Genomic DNA, 13,682 nt, shown 5'->3' on the forward strand with positions numbered 1-13,682 from the left:
TTACTGAGCTAAATATCTTGTGGAATAAACAAATGATTGACTTGTTGCCCTGGCAGTGACCTTGTGTTCCTTGCTCACCGATTCTCTGGTTCTCCGGCTTTTCAAGTTGTATTATGGAAAAACAAATCTGGAGGAGTCACACAGACACTGTAACCTCAGAAACAGTAGCAGGAGGGCGACGGTTTGGCTGCTGCCCAAGCTCTGAGACTGTGCGCTGAGTCAGTAAGAGTCAGAGTAAACATCCGTGTTCTGTGGTATAAAACTATAATATTAACTTAAGGTGTTTTAACTAATTGAACTGACTGCTTCAAAAGGACAAATAAATATTTCATTATTCTTCTAACAATTGGACCACACAGTTTATTCTGACACCTTCTCGAGGTGATACTATGTTTGAATATGTACTCTGAACTTTTTTGTATGATAAAACCTACTCCAACAATGGCCTACAACATTTGACCAATAAACCTGGAGTGCTTTGTAGAGATAAGCTCACTCTAATCTCAACAGTATAACCTTGGAGGGACCAATGAAGCAGAAAAGCTGCACACTCTTAGGGGTAAAGGTAGGCTCTATAATGTCCTTTTGTCACATGTTTTAAGTCTACAAGTTGCTAATACACTTAAACATGATACTCTGAGGTCAATGTAACAAAGTTGAAGGGAGAATAAATGAGATACTGGTTCAAGTAAAGGATAATGTAAGGCAGTTGAAGTTGGTTGCAGTGAAATTTTGTGAAGCACACATCCAGTCTACACAGGACTGGATGGATTATCCTCCTAAAAATAGTGCCAAAACTCAGACAGTCTGTATGCCTGTATTAGTTAGTGTGTAGGGCTGCTACTGCCCAATATGGAAATATATCTGAAACATGGGATCAGTTAGGGAATATTCTCAGGATTTAATTTTAATTAAAAGGAAAACAAGGCATTCTCCACATTTAATGATGCCAAGTTCCACTGAGCACCCAAAAAAGCACCATCGACTGAAGTCATGCACTCTATATCTAAGTGAGGCTCTCAGCTCTCAATTTTTAAAACACTACTGGCACTGTGGAGAGGAGTGTGTGCCCCTTTTGTCATGCTACACTGATGCAGGGAGCTGCTACCATCAGAGCTGCAGACAGCCCTGCGGCCAGATTTTCAATGCAGTTTTCATGGTGACAAGTAATATGGCTGAAGCGCATTAATAAGGGTCCAGGGCTGTTACAGTTGAGCAGGCTCTAGAGGGAGTACACGTCTCGCTATGTCAATAAAGCCCAGATGGGGTAGTTGAGTTGAATGAAATTATATGTTTTGATAATAAAGCTAACAGCGTTTTCTGAAGGATTGTGCCATTTTCATCAACACAGTTTTAATTACAACTAGCACTGTTAGTATTGACATATTCTGCCATGTGATGACAAAATACACAGAGAAGATCCATAAGACAATATTGTCACAAACACTATGCTTGGATGAAATTTGTTTACGTGTCCACAACCACACAGACGGCAGAAGTCCCTCTAGCATGCTGAATTGAGTTCAATCCACAGAATTACAACTATGAGGAGTTCAAAAAACCTCTTATAAGAAAGTGGTACCTTGATACTTCACCCTTTCCTGTGATGTCTGTAGAAAACTACACATTTGACAGAATGACAAGGGCTTATACGTTGCCATTCTGCTCTCAATACATGAAAACCTTTTCAAATCTATGAGTATTGGGACATTCTGTAAATTCTCAAAATGCCACAATCTCTCTCTCTTTCAAACCGTGAAAATCAAAAGTTAGTAAGTGAAAACCTCAACCAGACATTGAATCGTCCTGCACTAAAATGAAACCATATGTCACCGCTGCCTTTGTATTACTGCCCGTGTGTCACCGTGACATGTTTTGTTCAGCGCCTGAGGGGAAATGCAGCAATCCTTCACCAACCTGCCTCCTCCAAGGGGAAAAGATACATTAGGAACAAATAAGTGTACACAGGAACAGCGTGTAGCTTAAATGACAGATTGGGGCAGGGTCGAAACCGTGAGGATAAATGCCATCAATATTTGAGGCAAAATGTTACAGAGAATAATTTCCCTCTGCAAGATCAGGTTTTAAAAAAAGGTACTATGCATTCAGCACAACGAGCAAACGATTGTCAAATTCAGCACACAATACCGGAGTTACTGAATGATTCACCGGGGCCATAGGTCATCCGCACTCAGAATTACTTTATGATTGTGTGCTTAGAGGCATTTTCAGACTGCTGAACAGAATGGAAGTGGTGGATTGACACCACAACCCCTTAGATGATCACAATTAACTATTGTGATCATCTCAGCAATGTATCTGACTCTCTGGGCCAAGCCATATACCAAATACCATGAAAAAAATTTTGTCTTTAACTCAAGCTTCACTTGATCTTTACCTGAAAAGAGAGAGAGAGCAGCCAGGGAAACAGGTTCACACAGTATGATTTAATACAGGTGTGCTGCACTGGCTAGCGGCTGTTTGCCATCCATCCTGATTAACACCCAAGCGGGTCGAGCGGTGGGTACACACTGTGAGCAGTAGAGGTGGAAGAGGGCTCCAAATCAACAGATGGTCAGAGACTAATGAGAGTCTGGACAGGTTGTGCAGACCACTGTCAGCCACAAGATGCTTTGACACATCACTCCTACCGCTTCAGAAATCAACCTTCAACCTGCATTTGAAGGTTAAGGTCGATACCTGTTGTCTTCTCACAGCAAGTTTCTCAGATGCACTAGAGAGTGACAGATTGGCTGTTTTTCAGCCAATGCATTAATCAATCCTTGTGATATGAACATAGGTCATAGTCTAATGGGCTGAAGACTTTGTTTTTAGAATTAAAAAGATTAAAGCATCTTCCAAGAAATATATAGTTTAAAACAATCATCTTCTACAAGATTTGAATTTCAACATTTTATGGTGCATATAAACTAACAATTAATTTTAATATTCTAATTTGTTCTTTTTCATTTTTATGTTAAATAATTAACACTGGCCATCACAAGCTTCCAGAGCATCATTCACCCTACAATGAACAATTACATAAAACCGAGCAGAGCAGTGTATCCTCACATGGTGATGAGATGCTTGGTCTAGCAAATGTTTGACATTTTGAAAGAATGTCAATTATTATCAGAATTGTTGCCAATTAATTTAATATCTATTTTACTTATGTATTAAACAACTAATTAACTAATGCTATAACATGAAAGGTATTCTTTTGTGTGCACTACACTATCAACTATTTCTTTAGTCTTGGTTCTAGTGCGTTTTTTGTATAAGGTGTTGATGTCTACCTGGACAGGGGATATTTCATCCCAATGTCAACATTGGGGTCCTGCTGGCGAATGGCTCGGAGTGCAGTGGGTGCTGTGAACATGGAGGAGACTCCGTGTTCAGACAGCACACGGAAGAATGCCCCAGGGTCTGGAGTCCCTACAGGTTTACCCTGTAAACAGACAGCAAAACAACTGGTTGGTTTAAAACTGAAACACAGAGGCTGTACTGTGCATTATTTCATATCTGACTCTCTACAGCATGGACAACACATACAAACTTTATAATGGAATCTCATACATACAACAGCAATATTTTTTACATTATTCCACAATACAAATTCACTTCAACTACAAACTACACACTACACACCATGAGTATTCATAGAGCAGCTGTTTACAAGAGAGAGGCATACTGGAAGAATGCCTTCCAGACAGATGGGCCCCATAAATCCATGGATTAGAAAACACAGTTGCACTATAGGAGTATTGTTTGTCTAGAAGAAGAGATATAGACAAAAGAAGCCTGCAGGCGAACACCTCAGACAGCAATTTCCACTGTGTTCAAGTTCACAGTTTACACTGGTATTCATCTAGCATGTCCCAACAGTGGGAAGAGCACTGCACATGAATGAGAATGGTAAACAGCAGCAGTGAGTTCTGGCTGTCATTTTTGCTCTGGATAAATATTTGTGTCTGTGTATTGATCAAAGGAAAGACAAAAGGTTGGCTGCATCATGCCTGAAAGACAGAAGGGCTGCTACAACAAGATCCACCTGAGACACCCAGCCGTCTGGAGTCAAACATTGATTTAAGTAAGGCAGATTAATTCATTGCCCAGTAGTGCTTCTTCCCACGGTGAGAGACAATATTACAACGTTAATGTAATGAATGGCAATCAATGTGAGACACACATGGAAAGATAAACAGACAGGTACAAAACAGCAGCACCTTTAGTCCTAATCTACAGATTTTGTTACAAACACAAGAGCTTGCATGGAAACTACTTCACTAGCCAATGGGTATTGGTCTCACAAAGAAAAGCTAAATCACTTGGAATAATTGCATGCATCACTATCAAGTGGCTGTTAAAAGCAAGCATTCATGCAGAAAATAATGACTTAATTATTCCTTTACTATCAATCTTTACAAGAGGTTAAGTATGTTACATGACTGTGTCCATTTAAAGTGATGTTGTTAGATACTTGAACTTATGATGCACTGACAACCAACATTTAAACACATTTAGTTATTTCACCAAATACATTCTGCAAGCTGAAAATGTTTTAGCAGCAGTGCAGAGAGGTAGAACCTGTACACAAAGGTGACACACTGACTAAAGCTACTAAATAAAAATGAGAAGGGGCAGAGGACTGGAATAGACAGGCTGCAGTATGTCTCCTGACAGTGGGCTGTCGCAGCCAGAGTAAAACATGGCAACAGTGTCAAACAGTTCATCGCATCTTGAACCCAGTCCCACTCCGCAAAAACTGATGTCATTAACCAAATTTGGACGCATTCAGCTTGCAGAACCAACAAAGGCAAATACCCAAAAGACATTAAAACTACTGTGTAGGAGCTGCTTCTCCCTCTTCGTACTGGTGTGCACTGGTTTGATCATTCTTGTTTGCAAAGCCACATTGGTTAAGTTTTAGATTAAACCTCATCTACAAGCACACACCTCATATAGAATTGTGCTGTTACCATGGAGCAGAGGAGCATAGCAGATATATGAATGGCCAACCACCCAGCCCAGGTCGGACGCCGCCCACCAAACCTGCAACAAGTAGAATATAGTGAGTATATGCACAGAGTCACCTGTTCATAATCATCTAATCCTATCTTGTTAAACAACATGCTATATTGATTCTAGCCTAATTAGTGGAGATTGCATTAACAATGTAATCAATAGCAACACTAAATAACACCCAAATTACTTGAGTCCAAAAAATAAATAAAAAATTGGAAACCAAACAGAAAAAGATACTACAGAACTTCGTTGACATTAATATTACATGTTGATCAAATCTTCTTTCAAGTAGTAAACAATCTATCTCTTCGTTGGCTTTCTTCTCTTTGTTCTCATGCATGACGCTAACTCAGAATGATTCTTTATTGCCTTACATCTCCAGGACTGAGTCCATAAATATTTGACATGGTCCATTTCAGCATCACAGCATAGCCTGCAGTGTCTCGTGCAACACCCTGGGGGGCAAGATAAGACAAACATTAGACTGGTGACAGGTATTGCATGAGGCAAAGAAGCAGGGGTTCAATATCAGTCTAAACTCAGCCGCTCAGACCGGCTGCACTGAGGAGGACGAGATTTTGCTTTAAAATGACTCCTTCTCAAACCGATTCTAATTTTAGACTTTTATAAGTTAATGGTGCTGAATAAACAATTTTGAGCAAAACAGTTTGTCCTCAAGTCCCGATGTGCACAATTATAGAGTTTAACTCAAAGTTATGGTCTTCCTACCGCCATAACTGAGAAATTCACACTGGCTCACAGAGAGAAAAGCTGGCAATAACAGCACTATTAGGCTCAGGAACTAGCCAGCAGGTGGATATGTTATACCATCCTCTTGGTCAAAGACAAAATGATGCTATTTGAAAGGAGCCGGGGGTTTTCCATTTCAAACGGGCTGCAGGCAATTCCTCCTATATGAGCTGCAGCTCTCACGGTAGAAAAGCTCCCTCTTATTTACAGGTATGTCACGGTGATGGTTTTTAGATTGGGTCGGGATTGTTTTGCAGAGTCAAAGAGCAGATGAGTCACACAGGAGCTTCATCCAGAACTGACAGTATTTAGACAAACAGCAAACAGTAGAGCATACACTATAACTTATGTACGTGAGGATTTATGTATTTACATGGCACTTATAGGTCTATGATTTCATCTTTTCTCTGGGGAATGCATTAACCTTTGGTGTTCCAGTGGTTCCAGATGTATAGAGGACGTAGAGAGGATGGTTGGATGGAAGAGGAACACAGTCATGAGGTCGAGCAGTGGCCATCTCTTCTTCCCAGTCCAGAGACAACTCCGGGTTCATTGAGACTTTCTCCTATAACAAAAAGTAATAAAAGGAAGATACATTTATTTCCACTCTGAATAAAGCATAGAAAGTGATAAGGAGTGCTACTGCTTTCTGGGGAAATCATATGAGTTATTGACTTAAAAACTGAGATTTGGGATTTTTAAAAAGTATTTTACAAATGAGATTCTTTTCATTTCAAGAAAAAATATAATACATGATAAAGCAGTATTACAATCTAATTTTTTCATGTAGTGATATATACTGCAGTCTTTGGTCTAATCAGTCATTACAATCCACTATCACAGACAAAGGTCAGAGACTGAGGCCTCTACATCTCCCACTGCCAACATCCACCTCATTTCAAACTTTTGTAAATCCCTGTGATACTTTAATTTCATTAACATTTAATCACCTCTGTAGATTGCAGTCTCAGTCATGGCTTTCTTGGGTCTCAGATAATGAACTCAAGGCTATGATTTTATTGAAAATGACAGACCCTCGAGGCAAGGGGCAGACATCCCATTAAACCTTGAGCCTTCCAAAAAGCATCTTTGTTTACTGGCTGAAACCCAGCTCAGCCAGACCAAGGCCTGGCTGATTAAACAAGTCTTTCATGAAACTGTGTTCATACAACCACAGCATATTATTTACTGAATGCAATTATTGATTAAAAGCATCACAACTACCTTCAAAGTGGTGCTTTTATTTGATTTTAAGGTGTAGAGTTTACAGTGAATTTCTTGTGAAATTCCCACACCGTGTATGAATACCTGATAAAGATGCAACCCCCTATTTGCAATCTCTGAATTCACTAAGATGAGATTGGTGGGGCCAAACCAGATAAATTCAGTATTGAATATTCACACCACAGAGCCAGAAAGAGGTGCATTATGTTTCAGACAAAAACATTTGAACTAACTGAGACATGGCAGTCAGAAAACCAATTTAAGAGGGATGATTGCAATACTATGCACTCAATTTTAAGAATCATTTCCCCAAGCCCCAAATTCAGTCCTTTTCTTTTACGTGTGTTGCAATGGATAATTAACTTCCTATACTGGAATACTTTGCTATACAGTACGTGTGTTTCGTACTTAGATGTGCAATTTCACTTGAATACTCATTTTATACTTTCATATCTAAAGATGTTCTGCACTCAAATGTGTTTAGCATAAGAGGTACTTAATCTTGTGATGATAATAAAGGATGCAGCCAGATAGTGTATAACTGACAGATTACAAAATGTTCCAGAGCATCCTGTGAAGAACAAGGCTGCGGGTACAAGAATGACTGCTAGACTGTATTCAGGGCTCTTTGTCTAGGACAGACACTGAGTCCAGTATGAAAGACAATCCTTCTTTGTAAGGGATCAGGGGTTTTTATTGCATAATTTCCACAATACCCATGTATAAAGGAAGAATTATTTAGTTTGCTGTCACCATATTAATGTGTTCTGTAATCATTCTACACAGCTCAGCCTGCTAGCAAACTGGATCTATGCCAGACTTCCCATGACCGGCACCAACCTCCATCCCTCAGCTGCCACCATACTGTACGACACACATTTTCAGTCAGTCTCATATATTTGAACCCCCTACACATCCTTTTATCATTTGACACGGTGGCAGGATTTGCAACACTGTCACCCCATTGATCATGCGCCTCGTAGCCGCGGGTGTTACGGGTATTGCAGCACCCACGTTTTCACAGATGCATGGTTGCACCCTCCCAACACACAAACACACTTTTTCCTGAGGTAGTCATTGATGAAACTAAATTAAGTTTCCCGTAGGCTATGTGAAAATCAAGTTAGATTGATTGAACGTCCATCCAGCCAATAACAGCCATTTGACCAACCCGCTAGGCCAGGGAAGAGTACACAGCTGAATTATGTCAAAGTTACATGTGTGCATTCAGAAACAGTGCATCAGAGTCAGAATGGCTTTTTTAATAAGTACATTTTCTGATACTGACTTTGAGTAGAGTACTGTTTTTGTAAAGCTGTATTCTTGCTAATTGCTCAGTTTTCATCTTGTTGTGCATCATGGATGAAATAGGAAACAAGGGAATTAATTAAAGTCTTATTCTTTATATTTTTGTGAAATATAAGGGGGTGCTGGTGCTCATGTCCCACCCTCTAGAACCGTCACTCTTTTAAATTTGCTGCTCCACACTTGCCATTAATAGAAAGATCATTTCAAGTCAATTTTAAATGCCTCACTGGATAAAGCAAACATGTACAGTACAGTTGGTAAAGTTAGAATCAAGGATGTAGTTGATATTTTTGGAGGTTTCTCACAATAGCAGGCTGCCATATATCAGATATATTTACATGCCGTCACATGTCACTTGGTGGTACTTACCATATTAGGCCGGTTGTAGATGAGGACTTTAGAGGGTTTGTGAGAGCTCATCTCCAAAGCTTTCTCCACCAGAGGGATGTACTCTACTCTTCTGCCTGGCTCAATGCCAAATGAGGCTGTAACCATCAGCTTGGGCTGAAAAACACAGAAATCACGTATAAATTGGACTGTGTTAAAATGTCAAACGGCCCAGCATACAGCATCATGACATTTGACAGAAACAGCAGCCAGAACCCCCACCCTCCAATATTTCCTTTGCTGCATTTTTAACAGGGTATTAAGAGTCTATTTGTATAGTAGCACTCCAGTGTCCAGTGTTAAAATGCGATATTGATTGCCACACAAGCTAGCTGAGATATACACATCCTGTTATCTCCATCTCATGTAACTTCGTAGATTTTAAAGCTTAAGGCTAATACCTTCATACAACCTGCTTTGATAGTTAGCTCATTTTCCCCTAGTGGCCATCAAAAGGCATGACCACGTCTAAAGAGATGCAGATAACTCACTCACTTGCCTCTTTTCTGCTTCACTTCTGAACTGCAACAGGTGACTGATATCTATGACAAGACTGTCCGTCCTCATACTGTATGTAAATAAGCGTGTTACACCTTTTAATCTGAAAATATCTGAGTCTACAATATTTCAACATTACTGTCTTGAAGTGCACCTGACCAGTGAGAGCTCCAGCATGTGATCAAGTATCTGATGGCATTACTTTATAATACAGTATTTATTTATTTATTTATTTATAGCCGTATAAACACATCACTCAACAGAGATCATAATCTTCACAAACATTCCCTGTCAAAGTGTCAGAGTGGTCTATTAAATTTTATGGTTCTTGGTTTAAAAATCTCAGTTCATGTGGCATGAACATTATTCTTGAATTGTGAAAGAAAAGGCAAGGCAATTGCTTTCCACTGTGAATGATTGATTCTGAACTTAAAGGGAAAAAAGAAGCCTCAGGCACCTCCAGCATTCAGTTTTTTTGATATTTTTCAAAATATATAGCACACATTTTTATGGAGAATTGAAATTATTGGTTGCAGCCATATTGTAGCCTTGCTTCTTACAAGTACATAAAGTAGAGTAACCACTTTAGCCTGTCCTTCATTTTTTATTAGAGGTAAAGGTATGAAAGAGTGACACTGATTTAATAAAAACCATGTTGTTCTGTTCAAAAAAAAAAGATGCCTGTCAACCACAAGGTGAGTAACAAAATTTTCTAACCTTGGCATGATTGATGCGGACAGAAAGCTCTTTGGAGGCAAAGCCGCCAAAGATGAGGCTGTGTGGGGCACCGATCCGTGCACACGCCAACATAGTGAACATGGCCTGGGGCACCATGGGCATGTAGATAACCACCAGATCCCCTTTCTGGACTCCATTCTTCACCAACACTCCTGCTAGCCTTGATACCTGAATCAAGATAGATGAGCAAATACAAAAAAACACAGCTGTAAGAGACACTGTAAGAAATACATGCATTTTGGCAAATTCAAACACTGTACCATTTCAAATATCTGCTTAAACACATGAATATATCCAAAGTCCATCAGTGATAACCTTCAATTAGACCACATCTTACAAATGAAAGAACTCAACATCTTTGGGTGAATCAAATTAAATTAAATGAGCCTCTAAGCTATACGGGTAAAGACTAATAAGAAGCTACAGTTTTGTTCATATTCATTACAGCACATGTACTGTAATTGAATCTTGACTGAAGGGACACATCTGTCAAGTTAGTCAGTCAAACATCAGTCAAATGGTTTATTTCCACTTCTTCTTTCCATTGCTATGTTTTCTGTCCTCCACACTGATGTTAACTGAATCCAGCTGTCTGCATTGAAGAATGGACAATTTACTTGTCATGTTAACAATCACAATATCTAATTACAGCACCCAAAATCTAACCAAAGGCTGCTTCCATGCCTCACAGCTTTCATTTTTACCACCACACATCCCTGCAGCCTAAATCAGACTTTAACAAAATGATTCAACACAGCTCTTCATGTGGTTCAGTTCTGTGACATCTGCTTGGATAAAAATACTATTTACCTGGTCCTGAAGTTCCCTGAAAGTGATGATCTGTTTAATTCCAGTAACCGGGCTGTCATAAATGATGGCAGGCTGGTCACCACGGCCGCTGTCTACGTGACGATCCACAGCATTGTAGCACATGTTCAACTTCCCTCCCACATACCTGACAAAATGAGAATATATCATTGTACTAATATCTAACAAGCAAGAACAATGTGAACACAGAGAATGCATGTATCTAAATATATCATCAGTAGTTGCCTCGATCGACACATCTCTAAAATCATATTCCTCTGAAGTGTGTGTTTGTGGCAGGTACGGTTCATTCCTTTCATTTAAAAAACACAACTTGATGAAACCAACTCAGACAAAAACATATGCAGTTGCTTTTGCCAGCAGCACACAGCAAATCAATGTACTTGATAAGGCGACAGTTTCAAGCTCATTTTGGTGCTCTGCATATGGATAAAGAGCAGCAAGCAGGTTGAACAGATGGTGTCTGGGATCTTCTGTTTTGGGAGCCAGAGAGAGAGAGAGACAGAGAGAGAGAGAGAGAGAGAGAGGGGTGGTGGCTGTGTGTCCTTCATATTTTATCTTAGCTGTACCAGGCTCAAGCAGCTCTGGCTTTTTTCTACAAAGCTAGATGTTGGAATTTACAACCGCACCCCAACATACAAAACAGAAAATATATTTCATGTTTACATCATTATCAGTACAGGAATGTTTGTGTGGGAGCTGTGTTGCATTTTGATTAGGATAGCTTTCTGAAAAAAGCTAGTCCCACAGCTGTTTTAAAAAGAGCCGTTTCATCCATCTTGATCACACCATACACTTGATGTGAATATTTAAGAACGTTTCACTTCATTTCCAGTCTTCTTTGGTATAATTTAAGAACTGCAACTTTGGGTAAGACTAAGTTAACCTGAGTTATGATGATGCAACTCTTAACATCAGTCCTTATTTTTTTAACCTGAGCAGGGTTTGGCCTGATTAGCCAACCAAAGATGGTGGCAGGAAGTGACATATCTACTTGCGCCTCCCTCAAGACTCTTCACTACATTTTAAAGTTTTATTTTGTAATTTGTAATATTTCATCACTAAAACTTCATATTTTCAACTGTTAAATCATGTTTGTATTTTTCTAACGTCCTTAAACTAGCAGAGAAGAGCCACTTGTATATTTGTTGTCTTAGTGGTTAGGTTTAAGAAAAAAAAAATAGCAGAATATTTTTCATTCCAGTCAGATGAGTTTTTGTTTTTTGTTTTGAGGGGATTTTTTAATGACTTGTATGTCTCCCAGAAAAAAGGATTATCTACAATTCCACTTTAATTAATGATCAAGACAAGAGTCAAATACAAATAATCTGCCTACCCAGTTATGTGAAAATAAGACTCTACAGACCTCTTAAAACCTTTATGTCAGTGGTTCTCAGGGTGGGGTAATAGTTAAATCCTTCCATGAGTAATACAATGACTGGATGTATGACTATTTCGGTCATGGGGTTATTACACTTTCTGTAATAAAACATCTAAAAAGCTCAAATCTTTTTAGATGGAGAACCCTGGGACAAGGTCTTAACAAATGGAGGGTGAAAATGTATGAGAACCACTTCAGACGGAGGGGGGAGGGGGGAGGGGGGCTGAGTTAAGTGGTAAATTTGGATTATTGTGATTTAATTACGCAAATTTCAGGGCAATAAATTAAATTAGAAAGTTTTTCCAAGGCTTTCAATGTTTCCTTCTTATTCTTGCAAAAGGACTTCCGAGTTTCAATGGGACATTTGGATTCATGCCAAACAACGGGGCTTTAACTTAAGTTGAGGAGACATGTGTTTACAAGTGTTTACAATGTTTCACTTTGTATACACACAATTGGGATGGTGCATTTAAATCCATAATTCACGTCTGTTGTTTCATTGCTTGTTACATTGAAACCTACCAGTTAGGGAACACTGGATCCTCAACGTGCAGTGTTTTACTCCATGGTTCAAACCAGTTTATATCCTGTGCCATCTCAGCCCAGAATGTCTCCGGGTTATCCCTGGCAGAGGCGAAGGCTCGGCTGTAAGCAGTGTCGGATGCATAGTTCCTACAATACTGCAAGGCGAAATACTTCTTAATGTGTGCAGATGCATGCGATCCTGCTGCTCTTCCACCACGTTGTTGTGCTGAAACAGTCCATAATATCCTCTCGAGTGTCCTCTTGCGCTGAGCAGTAGAGAGATTTAAGCGCAGCAAGTGTTGGATTTGAAAGTGCATAGCAGCAGCTGTTGTGGTTTTACTTGAAGGTTAAACTTTCACGCAAATTTTTTTTTTTCTTCCTGTTTTTCTACACCGCAACTTCTATACTGCGACGTCACTTGAGGCAGGCCCGAAGAAAGAAAATCCTCCTGCACAAATCCTTACAAACTCACAATGAATGCGAACTATGAACTGGATGTAGTTGATGCAGGAGGAGCTTTGAGACACAATGAACTGTTACACAACTCAGAAAGTGTTGTTACTGCAAACAATCAACCTGTTAAAACTATTTATACAAAATAAAAGATGCTGTAATAAGGGGCCTGAGATCGATATATTGGCCGATAATCTTATAAATATAGGCTACACAATATATATATAAACACACATGTTTTGCAATGATCCCTCAAATGTAGTAATCAATGCTTACAAAGATATGTAATGGAGGCATGATACTATAATGATATTATTAATAAATCAAAAACACATGCATACATTTAAATTCAACTTTAATTAAGAAAAATGATCAAATATACATAAAATAGCCTACTGCCTGTATAACTTTAAAAATATAGATATTGGTGCACGTCAGTCAACATACACAGATACCAACAATATATAGCAAGTATCAGCTGATAATATTGGCTGATTGATATATTGGTCAGGCTCTAACTGTAACAAGCTATAAGGAAAGTTTTTAGAAAGTTCATTTTTTGCAA

At 39.1% G+C, this 13,682-nt stretch overlaps 1 protein-coding gene across 1 annotated transcript in view; it reads right to left on the reverse strand.

Moving 5' to 3' along the window:
- acss3 (acyl-CoA synthetase short chain family member 3) overlaps positions 1-12,981 on the reverse strand; it is a 35,407-nt gene extending 22,426 nt beyond the window's left edge. Inside the window, exons 1-8 of the mRNA XM_053313793.1 lie at positions 12,662-12,981; positions 10,741-10,885; positions 9,910-10,098; positions 8,677-8,811; positions 6,200-6,340; positions 5,400-5,480; positions 4,957-5,052; positions 3,297-3,448 (exon numbers count right to left, since the gene is read on the reverse strand). Coding sequence (XP_053169768.1) covers positions 3,297-3,448; positions 4,957-5,052; positions 5,400-5,480; positions 6,200-6,340; positions 8,677-8,811; positions 9,910-10,098; positions 10,741-10,885; positions 12,662-12,981 — 1,259 coding nt within the window. The remainder of the gene's footprint in view (positions 1-3,296; positions 3,449-4,956; positions 5,053-5,399; positions 5,481-6,199; positions 6,341-8,676; positions 8,812-9,909; positions 10,099-10,740; positions 10,886-12,661) is intronic.
- Between the last annotated feature and the right edge of the window lie 701 nt (positions 12,982-13,682).

The sequence above is a fragment of the Scomber japonicus genome, chromosome 23 (assembly GCF_027409825.1).
Source record: "Scomber japonicus isolate fScoJap1 chromosome 23, fScoJap1.pri, whole genome shotgun sequence".
NCBI classification, from domain to species: Eukaryota; Metazoa; Chordata; class Actinopteri; order Scombriformes; family Scombridae; genus Scomber; species Scomber japonicus.